Raw genomic sequence first — 11,706 nt, 5'->3', positions numbered from 1 at the left:
GACTAATGACCTTGCGCAGAGTTGTTAAGGAAAAAAAAAATCAAACCTCCCCGGAGAAAGAATTGAATATTTAGACGATCTCTGAAGATGGATTTGGCTGCTTTTCTTCTAACCAGAGGGAATTTTCTGCGGACTGTGCTGTAATGCAAGGTGGTCTACTATGAACTGTTCAGCCACGGATATGATTGGGGATTTTTAATTTTCTCCTTTCCCATATTGCCAAAAGGATTTGAGTTGAGACTTGCTTATTGCAGGACACAGACCCTTCTGAATGAAGCGATTAACATTTTCCTGTATACAAGGAGAAAAAGCAAATGCTTTTTGTAGTAAGCGGCTTCTGCGAGAGCGTGAATTGCACTAAACTCGAGTAGCAGAAGCAGCGATCCGGGAGGGGACTGCCGTGGGGGTGGGGGGGCTGCAAAATAGCACTGTATGTGCTCTTCGTTTTATTACGAGACTGCCAAAGTGATTACAGTTAAACCAGAAAGAAGACCAGAGGCAGGAAGAGGGAAATTCATCCCAATCTATTGGGGTGAATCTTTGGGGAGGGGGGGAAAGGCAGCCAGCACATTGTCCCGTGAACTGTAAGTATTTCAACTGAAACGAGGGGAGGGGGAATCTGCCATCCCTCCTCGGGTGATTATCATCCATTGCATGAATTATGAAAGGATAACTTTCGAAAGAAGAAAAAAGGATTTATAATTGATCACCCACCAGACTCTACACGTTGTTCTTCCCCCCCCTCCCCTCCCTCTCTCCTTGTCTTTCCCGGAGAGGAGAGAGAATTAGGGGGAGGGTAGGCGGTAGGGACCGGGGGTGGGGGGGAGACGAAAGAGGGGTGTTTTGTTATAAGGAGCAGTAGCAGCAGCAGCAGGAGAAGATGCTGAAAATGCGGACTATGGGCTTGGTGCGCGGTTGGTGCTGCTGGTGCCTCTGCTGTTTCCTCCTGCCGGTCTCCGTCACCCTGGCCGCCGCCAAGCAGCTCCTGAGGTACCGGTTGGCTGAGGAAGGACCCGCGGATGTCCGCATCGGGAACGTGGCTTCAGACCTGGGCATCGTGACGGGTTCCGGAGAGGTGACTTTCAGTCTGGAGTCGGGCTCCGAGTACCTTAAGATCGACAACATCACCGGGGAGCTGAGCACCAGCGAGCGCCGCATCGACCGCGAAAAGCTGCCCCAGTGCCAGATGATCTTCGACGAGAACGAGTGCTTCCTGGACTTCGAGGTCTCGGTGATCGGCCCCTCTCAGAGCTGGGTGGACCTTTTTGAGGGCCGGGTCATCGTGCTGGACATTAACGACAACACCCCTACCTTCCCCTCTCCCGTTCTCACTCTCACGGTGGAGGAGAATCGGCCGGTGGGAACACTCTACCTTCTCCCCACAGCTACCGACCGCGACTTCGGCCGGAATGGGATCGAGCGCTATGAGCTGCTCCAGGAGCCTGGGGGCGGCGGGGGTGGCGGCGGTGGCGGCGGCGGCGGTGGAGGAGAAAGCCGTCGCGGAGGGGCGATCGAGAGCGCCCCCTACCCCGGGGGTGGTGGCGGGGGCAGCGGCGGCCAGGGCAGCTCCAAGCGGCGTCTGGAGGCGTCCGAGGGCGGCGGGGGCAGCGCCTCAGGCAACGGGGGCCGCAGCACCGTGTTCGAGTTGCAGGTGGCTGATACTCCGGATGGTGAGAAACAGCCGCAGCTGATCGTCAAGGGGGCGCTGGACAGGGAGCAGCGGGACTCGTACGAACTGACCCTGAGGGTGCGGGACGGAGGCGACCCTCCACGCTCCTCTCAAGCCATCCTGCGGGTGCTGATCACCGACGTGAATGACAACAGTCCCCGCTTCGAGAAGAGCGTGTACGAGGCTGATCTGGCTGAGAACAGCACCCCCGGCACCCCGATACTGCAGCTCCGCGCCGCCGACCTGGACGTGGGAGTGAATGGTCAGATAGAGTATGTCTTCGGGGCCGCCACGGAGAACGTCAGGCGGTTGCTCAGGCTGGACGAGACTACGGGCTGGCTTAGTGTCCTGCACCGCATCGACCGCGAGGAGGTGAACCAGCTACGCTTCACGGTCATGGCCCGGGATCGGGGGCAGCCCCCGAAGACAGACAAGGCTATGGTGGTACTCAATATCAAAGACGAGAATGACAACGTGCCGTCCATCGAGATCCGCAAAATCGGGCGCATCCCGCTTAAGGATGGGGTGGCGAACGTGGCCGAAGACGTTTTGGTAGACACCCCCATAGCCCTGGTGCAGGTGTCAGATAGAGACCAAGGGGAGAACGGGGTGGTCACCTGCACTGTAGTGGGGGATGTGCCCTTCCAGCTTAAGCCGGCCAGCGACACGGAGGGTGACCAAAACAAGAAAAAGTACTTCCTACATACTTCAGCCCCCCTGGACTACGAGAGCACCCGGGAATACAATGTTGTTATAGTGGCGGTGGACTCTGGGAGCCCAAGTCTTTCCAGTAACAATTCTCTAGTGGTGAAGGTCGGAGACACCAATGACAACCCCCCAGTATTTGACCAGTCGGTGGTGGAGGTCTATTTCCCTGAGAACAACATTCCTGGGGAGAGGGTGGCCACAGTAGTAGCCACAGACGCCGATAGTGGTAAGAATGCGGAGATCGCATACTCCCTGGACAGCTCGGTAGTGGGGATCTTTGCGATTGATCCAGACTCTGGGGATATCCTAGTCAATACTGTGCTGGACCGGGAGCAGAATGATAGGTACGAGTTTAAAGTAACTGCCAAAGACAAAGGCATTCCAGTCCTCCAGGGCAGCACCACTGTGATAGTGCAGGTGGCTGATAAAAACGACAATGATCCTAAGTTTATGCAGGATGTTTTTACCTTTTATGTGAAAGAAAATTTGCAGCCCAATAGCCCAGTAGGGATGGTCACTGTAATGGATGCTGACAAAGGGCGAAATGCAGAAATGAGCTTGTACATAGAAGAGGACAGTAACATCTTTTCCATTGAAAATGACACAGGAACAATTTACTCTACTACAGCTTTTGATCGGGAGCATCAGACTACATACACCTTCAAAGTGAAGGCAGTAGATGGAGGAGATCCTCCAAGGTCGGCCACAGCTACTGTATCTCTTTTTGTGATGGATGAAAATGACAATGCTCCCACTGTTACCTTTCCAAACAACATCTCCTACACTTTACTGCCACCTTCAAGCAATGTAAGAACAGTGGTGGCCACAGTGCTGGCAACTGACAGTGACACTGGTGTAAATGCAGATCTTAACTATAGTATTGTGGGAGGAAATCCCTTCAAGTTGTTTGAAATTGATGCCACTAGTGGGGTTGTGTCCTTAGTGGGGAAGCTGGCCCAGAAACATTATGGCTTGCACCGGTTAGTGGTACAAGTCAATGACAGTGGACAGCCTTCACAATCCACCACAACTTTGGTACACGTCTTTGTCAATGAAAGTGTTTCAAATGCTACCGTAGTTGACTCCCAAATAACCCGAAGTTTGCACACTCCATTAACTCAAGATATTGCTGGTGACCCTAGTTATGAAATTAGCAAACAGAGACTGAGTATTGTAATAGGGGTTGTTGCTGGGATCATGACAGTCATCCTGATTATCTTGATTGTAGTAATGGCAAGGTACTGCAGGTCCAAAAATAAAAATGGATATGAGGCAGGTAAAAAAGATCATGAGGATTTTTTTACACCCCAGCAGCATGACAAATCTAAAAAGCCTAAAAAGGACAAGAAAAATAAAAAATCAAAGCAACCTCTGTACAGCAGCATTGTAACAGTAGAGGCTTCTAAACCAAATGGACAAAGATATGATAGTGTCAATGAAAAGCTCTCAGATAGCCCTAGCATGGGACGATACCGGTCAGTTAATGGAGGTCCAGGAAGTCCTGACCTTGCAAGGCATTACAAATCCAGTTCTCCACTGCCTACTGTCCAACTTCATCCCCAGTCACCAACTGCTGGAAAAAAACACCAGGCCGTACAAGATCTACCGCCAGCTAACACTTTTGTGGGAGCAGGAGACAACATTTCAATCGGATCAGATCATTGTTCTGAGTACAGCTGTCAAACCAATAACAAGTACAGCAAACAGGTAAGATACATCCAAAATACATGTTAACATAAATGTATGTGTATATATATATATATATATATATATCCATTAAAGGATGTTAACTTTGATATTGTGCACCTTCTGTTGGGGTGCTTGCTCATCTAGAACTAAAAAAATTGTTGCTTTATAAAAGGAACTTGGGCTTAATTACAGCAGTATTCATTGAGTAGAACATTAATTCAGTGTGTTATCAGATTGTTTTGAAAGTTACAAATGAATTTGACAGTCATTAAAGGAATAGTGAAAACAAGCAGTATTTTGCCTCTCATTTTACAAATGACAATTTTTTATTCATCTTGATCATACCAACCCCCTTGTGTGTGTCAGTATGGCAACCTTTGACTTGAGAGTGTTTGCCTTAATCTTGGGTGGAAAGTTACCTCTTATTAGAAAAACTTTAATTTTTTTCCCCTGTAATCTCTGCAAATTGGACACTCTAAAAGTTTTAACTAAATTACACCTTATGTAAGATTTCATGGATAAGTGGATGCTGATTCATGCAAATGTAGTGCCAAGTCCAGGACATTGAAATTCTGACTTCTTTGACAAAAATGCATTCTTTGCCATTTATTAGTATGCAAATATGGTACAGAATGACTTTAAAATGCTTTAGTACCTACAAGAACTAAACTTATAACATGCAACCAGTATTTGCATTCTCCGTGTTCAGTATTGAAAGATTAAAAGTATTTCTGGCTTATATCAGCCATTTGTTATTTCAATTGAACCACAAATACTTTTGTGATAGTTGTCTTGTTTGCAAGCATTTTTCTTGGTCTGCATTATGATGTATTGAGAGTACAAATGGAGTATTTGATACAGTTTTTTGTTGATGAATTGTAGAAATAGTGCAAAATCTATATGAACTTCAAGAAACATGTAATTGAGTTTTACCAGTATTGCCTCAATAATGTGCAGTCCTCAAAAATATTATACTCGTGAAGTAAGATTTATTGCATAGATACAGTACCTATAACTTTGGAAGAATTGTTATTCTAGTACTGTAGCAACCTGTGCTAATAATAGAATAAGTACCTCTTAATAAGAGAATTAACCTCAAGTTGCACATTCAAAGCTTAATTGTAAATTCTACCTTTCTTTTAAAAGTGCTTGGTGGTGTGTTAGATGTTGGTCATAGAGGTTTCTAGACTAAATAAACATGTTCATGTATTGTTATAGACTTCCTTAAAAGTACTGTACAAAAGAGATATTGATTGTGTTTTGCTCACTAAATTATTAACACTGTCTTACTAGAAAATATTTTGTACATGTAGCACTTTGTGGGGTCTCTTTGGAGAAGAAAATAAAATCATTATGCTTTTCAATGAATCAGTCAAAGAAACCCAGGGAAACAGCTTTGAACTGAACCATAAAAGTCTATTTGATTTTTAAAGTATCTTTAAATTAGTATCATTTTTATACTTGAACTTGTTGGCTTGTTCTTTTAGTCTTGAAGTTTAATGCAAAGTCAAGTTCGTGGCAAGTGGTCATAATGTCTACCAACTGTTTAAATATTTTGGCTCTAGTGGTTTTTTTTTTGTTTTGTTATTTTGAAAAGCAGACTTGGCTTATAGTTCTGCTTTAATGACTTTATCAGAATTGCAGCTAAGCAATAGTCCAGTCAAAATAAATAATGTCATGCACTTGGAAGTGTTTAGATACCGCTGGTAAAAACATGGATGTAAATTAGTGGTATCTAATATTTTCCTAGAAAATAGCAACAACAACAAAAAGTGAAAAAGCAGCATGGAAAGGAGAACTTCTCCCAGACTGACTTATTGCACTACAGCTTCTGTGGGTACTGGTAATATTGTTCCTGAGTGGCATTTGTATTCACAATTACATAATTTTATGCTTATGAGAGGGTATAGATGCTGCCAGATTTATATACATCTCATGAAACCTGTTCATACAACTGAGAGGCATTTGGCTTTTCAAATAGGATTGCTTCTATATACTTGCATATTTTAAAGCAGCTGAGATCAGGACTCTTGGCGTCCTGTTTAAAAGGCAAATTGATACACTTATAAATAAAATAATATTGGTGTTCATATCCTAACTGAGCAAAGACATCAAACAGGAAAAAAGCATGCTGCAAATGAAATATAAAATTGAAATGGAAGTTGGCAAAAGGATCTGAAGAAAATTTACATATCATGAGAGATGTAAAATATATGCAAAGTTTTAAAATTAATTAAATAGATGACCTGAAGGATCCTGAATGGAAGAGGTCATCAATCCCCATCATTGTCATTAGTAACTGATACCTCATATCTATGATATTGTTATGAAGAGATATGGACTCTGTTTACTAGGCTGCATTTGGTCTAGACATCCGTCATAATGTACATGCTTCTCTTTTTTGGGTCTTGATTCTGGTTTGTATTTCATTCACATAATTTTCATCTCTGTAGCCTCCTAAGCATCTAACATAGTGCCCTTCACATAATGTATACTCAAGAAATGTTTGTTGAATTTCTGGGGTTTATTGAATTTTATATTTATAAACTAAGGCCATTGTGCTAAGTTTTTTTCAGAACTACTGAAATATATTTTCTTTGATTAAAATCATAGAAAGAAAAAAAAACTATAAATTTGTTATGTTTCTGACATTCATTTAGAATTTAGGTTAAAACTTTGATGTCTTAATTATTTTTGGTATGGGCTAATCCATATTCTAGAATTTCATTTAACCTGTGAACTCTACTTTTATCTGTAGCTTTAGTGAATAACTTTGTATATTGATTAGTTTCATTAACAGAATTTGCTTTCTCTTCATAGTTCCTTGTCTTCAGGTGATTGCAAAAGAAATTTATATCAACACTATGAAATCCTGAAAAATAGTGACTCTAAGTTTTTGCTTATAGTTACATTGTTAGGAGGGATAGCTTTGTGGTGGGGCTATAGAGTATTCCACTTTTTGTTTTTTTTTACAGATGCCGAGAAATTCAAACAACTTCTGCAGTTTTTCTGGCTGGGATCTATTTTCATACTGATATGTGAAGTGGAGAGGTTCTGTGACTCACTTAATTTTTGACTCTTTAGAAAAACTGGCTATTTAGTCCAGGTCTTCACAGTACCATTATCTGGGTAATTCAGGTAAACGTCCCTGCCCTTAATCTAAAACACAGATAATTGAGGGCAATGCAAGATTTTGCAGCATTACTCAAATGAGTGTTCACCATTCCACTTCACACACAGTGTGCTTTGTAGAACTTGCAGCCTTGGTTGTTGTTACGATGTTTTACTTTTGGACCACAACTTTAAATGAACTATCTTTAATTCTTTAAACCTGTAAAACAATATTACCATCCTGTGATTTTAGGTTTCCCAAAAGATGGTCACTGTACATAAGATTAACTGGAAATACATGGGTATAGTTAATATTTACCTGTAACTTTTGTTTTTATGTGTTTTCCTTTGATTCTGTTTGCATTTCTCAGGGATATTTGGAAAACAGATTGCATTATACAGGCAGAATATTATCCTATCTAGTGTGCTTATGGGGATCCCACCATTTTATTATATGAGTAAGAATATGGAAGGTACACTGGATTAAATACTAATTTTAAAAATCAATTGGTAAACTGATCCTGAAATACCAAAAACATTTTAGAGTAACTTTAGTATCGATTTGACTTTGAATAATTGACTATTGAATTGTCTTTATAATATGCTCTTCACTTAATCAAATGATACTCAATATATTCGTATAGTACACTAAATACAAAAGAGAGTTGAAACATATTAAGTGATAACTGAATTTATGGAAGCAAATGGATCATTTGCTGCTAAGCTACTGAGCTTTTTGTAAATAGTCTCTGATACTAACTGTACTCGTTTGGGCCTATGACATAATCTGAGTTTGACTGCAGCATTCATGTTTAAGTATAGGGGTCACCCCAATTCTGCAGTTTAACTTTTGAAAAATGTGAATTCTCCAGCATGTTTCTTGTTGGTTATTACTATTAACCCAATTAAAACATAATTGAAATTCATAGAGTTAGATTTTTCTGACATTTGATATGAGATAATATGTCAAAAGTTATACCTAATAAAATTGAGGCCATTGCCAGTCAAATTCTCTCTACTGAATAAAATAACCCGTAAGTGTCTAAGGATATAAAAAGGTCACACATGAATTCCATCTATAATGAGCTGATACAATTTGGGTTAAAATATCTGAAAATCATTTTTCATGCCTGATTAATTTATATGGCAGGCAAAAGAGTTTGGGTGATGGTTTAGAAATGAACTAGATTTATATTTTTACTGAACTATGCAATTGATAGGAAATAGTACATTTCTTCATCATTGTAACTTTAAGGAAAATTTACATTACAAGAAAAATCAGTTACATATATGTACATGTGCATATATACATGTGTATATATACAATTGATGTATCTTTCTGGAAGATACACTGTTAAACATCATTCTTACATGAAAAATTTATATATCAAAATATGGCAAGTGTGCTGACTTGTAATTGAACAATGAATAATTCTAAATGACAAATAAAATAGTCTTCTGCATTTTATTTTGCCTAGAAACATGAGGATTATAGTATTTTATAACTACAAGAAAAGTTGGAAATTGTCTTGTATAATACCCACCTTTTACAGATGGGGTAACCAAAGCCCATAGAAATGTGTTGTGCTCAAGGTCAAATAACTCAGTGAGAGAGCCCAGTAGCTCTCAATGTAATATTCTTACCACCACAACATACAACCTGTAGAAAATATATTCTTATAACATTCTGTAAGTTTGTGTTATTTATTAATATAAATGCGTATGTCTATTGATATTTAGACTACTCTAACTTACATGTAGAGCTCTGAAGGCTGAATAGGTAGAATTACACATAATAAAAATATTTCTTCAAATTCTGAGAATTACCTACTCTTATTATCCATAGAATAAAATATAATTTCTCTTTTGTAGGTGATATATTTTTAATTAAGTTATGATGTCTTTGGCCATTCATTGTTCCACATAGAGTAACATTCAGGAGTTATTTTGGTTAAAAAAAAGAATACAGTCTCAAGTTAATTAACCAGTCATGTGTCTAACACTGAACAATAATGGCTTGGCTAATCTTTGATCTCTCTTCAGTTATGATAGAGTGTATACACATGGTTGTTGTTTATATGTTTTGGTACCTCAACTCACTTCAAATTCTTTTAACTTTATGTCAGTGTGGTTAAGAGGACTCAAGTTTCTCCTATATTATTTTTCTAGTAAAATTTTAAAGAATATCTGTACAGTATATTTTTATTGAGCTTCATAGTACACCTACAACCAGACAGGCATTTTCAGTTAATTCTAGAAAGTTAAATGTTAAACATAGGTACTAGTAGCATATGAATTATTAAATTGACAGATTGTGAAATCTCTACTCCAACTTCTATTTCTCACTAAAAGCATCGACTTTATTCCCTGCATTATGATTTAGAATTCTTCAGGATGAAGTAAATATTTTGCTTATTTATGAAATACAGTTTAGTAATTATCTATATCTATATCTATCTATCCATCTAGTTACTTCTGAGTTTACTGTCTTTATCTTTAAGCTGGGTAAAATTGATCTATAAAAATATAAGTAATGATCCTCTTTTATTGACTCTAATCCATATTAAATAAGCTAACCTTCCCCATATATTTTTGCAGGAAGCTATTTTTTTAAAGCTTTTTTAAGATGTTGTGTTGTGCTACATTACATGGTGCTTTATTTAGCATGTGTTGTCGGAGAAGACACATTCCAAGAAGAATTAAGCTGAAACCACTAGAACTAATCGTAATTATCACTTCTGGTGAATTAATGCATTAAAAGCAAAGTAAAGGTTTATTTTCAGGAATTTAGTGATGTTTGTATCAAACTCTAGGGCTGTATACAAACAAAAAAACTTGTTAAAGCTTCCAAATAGTATCTAACAGTTAACTTTTTCTCTCATACATTTATTATTTATAAACACATAATTTGCAAATGAAAAAAAAATTAGCCTGATGATATCTCAGCCAGAGTATTACATTTGGCATATTTAAATTAGGAAAAGCATGTTTTCAACATATTCTACCTGCATAAATCTTATTTTCCTTCTTTCAGATTCATCCACATCCATACATAACGGTGTTTGGCTGAATTCCACTCTAAAATGATGCTCTATTTGTACCATACTGTGATGACCTTGCTACTCTGAAACCTGGTGGAGCCTGCACTTGGCCGTGGGGTGTCAGCCAATCACTACTTGTTCCATTTCTTGTTTTGTTTTATTTTCAAGATTTTTTGTTATTATCATCGAAGGAAAGACTATAATTGTAATAACAAATAAACTTGTAAAATAACATAAATACAAATATATTTAGAGAACAATCACATGACTGTGCCTACATCACACCAAAATAACCTATGTTGCCTTTGCGGGGCAGATTCATACAAACACTTCTTTGCAATGTGGAAATAGTTGATTAATTCATTTTTAAAAAATTCAATACAAATAGAAATCCCACTTATTTGGCATTTTGTAAACAACTAGACCAAGAGAAGACAAGTTCACCAGATTTTCGTGGTATAAGCTCTTCTATAAAAATAGCCTGGAAAAACCACTAGGTTCTCTCTCTTTCGCTTATGCATGCACACTACAAGTGAACACACATAAACATATTTTAGGAGGATATTTAGAAATTATTTGGCCATATTCGAACCTTGAAAAAAAATATATATATATATATATATATATGTTTAAGTACCAAGAATCATATATTCTCTGTCCAATTAAGAAAACATTTCTCTCCTTAAATTTTGAAGCATTGTCCAAAACCAAAGTTGCAGTTTTAAAAAAGGTTTTCTGTATGGTTATTAGGGAAAACTTAGTGTTTTTCAGTTGGGAGTATTTCCAGAAGCCTTTAAAAGCTAGGATTTTTAGTGTTTGCTTTTTAATAGTATACATAGGTTGCTACTACAATATTTAAACTATTTTATTATTGAAATATTTGTTTTCTATAGGTGTTATTGAAGCTGAGCCTTTGAAATATTTATTGTGTGACCTTATGGCCAAAATAGCATTTTAGATCAATAAATGAATATTGAAACCAATATTAGAACAGTGAATGGCAACAAATATAAATTTTTGTGTGCTGGCCTCCTGTGACTGCAGCATTCCTCTGAATGGTGCACCATACTACAATACTGTTTTTGGTTGTGTTGGGTACAAAAGATGGAGAATTTGTTCAGGTGCAGGTGAGAGACAGGGAGGAAAGCTGTTTTACAAAATCTTCATTTCCCCCCTCTCCTTACCTAACTCCCTATTGCCACTGATGATCAAATGGCGTACTTAGGCAAAATGTGATAACCTCTTTCCTAGATGCAGCAGGTATATCTTGCTGTGCTCTGGGAAAAGAGAAGTACCTAGAAAAAGTAAGGAAGAGAGTCTTATTTACTCAGTTTTGGACACAAGCATATTCTCTTGGTAGTAGGGAGAAAAAGAGCAGGACACACATGACCTCTGATTCTACAATATAGTATATCACCACCAAAACAATGGAGAAAATGTATTCCAGACTATTGTACTATTAGACACAGACTCAATGTCCAAGCTAGA

The 11,706-nt window shown here is 38.7% G+C and overlaps 1 protein-coding gene across 5 annotated transcripts in view; it reads left to right on the top strand.

The window, feature by feature from the left end:
- Window positions 1-864: 864 nt before the first annotated feature.
- Window positions 865-11,706, top strand: part of PCDH7 (protocadherin 7) — a 493,083-nt gene continuing 482,241 nt past the window's right edge. For 4 of the 5 annotated variants that reach the window (XM_036763342.1, XM_036763341.1, XM_036763343.1 and 1 more), the window contains exon 1: window positions 865-4,084. In XM_036763342.1, coding sequence (XP_036619237.1) covers window positions 881-4,084 — 3,204 coding nt within the window. In that variant the 5' untranslated portion in view covers window positions 865-880. Of the gene's footprint in view, window positions 4,085-10,211; window positions 10,526-11,706 lie in introns of those variants that run through there. The other variant, XM_036763345.1, reaches the window with a different exon arrangement.

The sequence above is a fragment of the Trichosurus vulpecula genome, chromosome 6 (genome assembly GCF_011100635.1).
Source record: "Trichosurus vulpecula isolate mTriVul1 chromosome 6, mTriVul1.pri, whole genome shotgun sequence".
Classification (NCBI taxonomy): domain Eukaryota; kingdom Metazoa; phylum Chordata; class Mammalia; order Diprotodontia; family Phalangeridae; genus Trichosurus; species Trichosurus vulpecula.
Note: the sequence above shows the minus strand (reverse complement) of the source record. Positions and strands in the feature narration are given on the sequence as shown.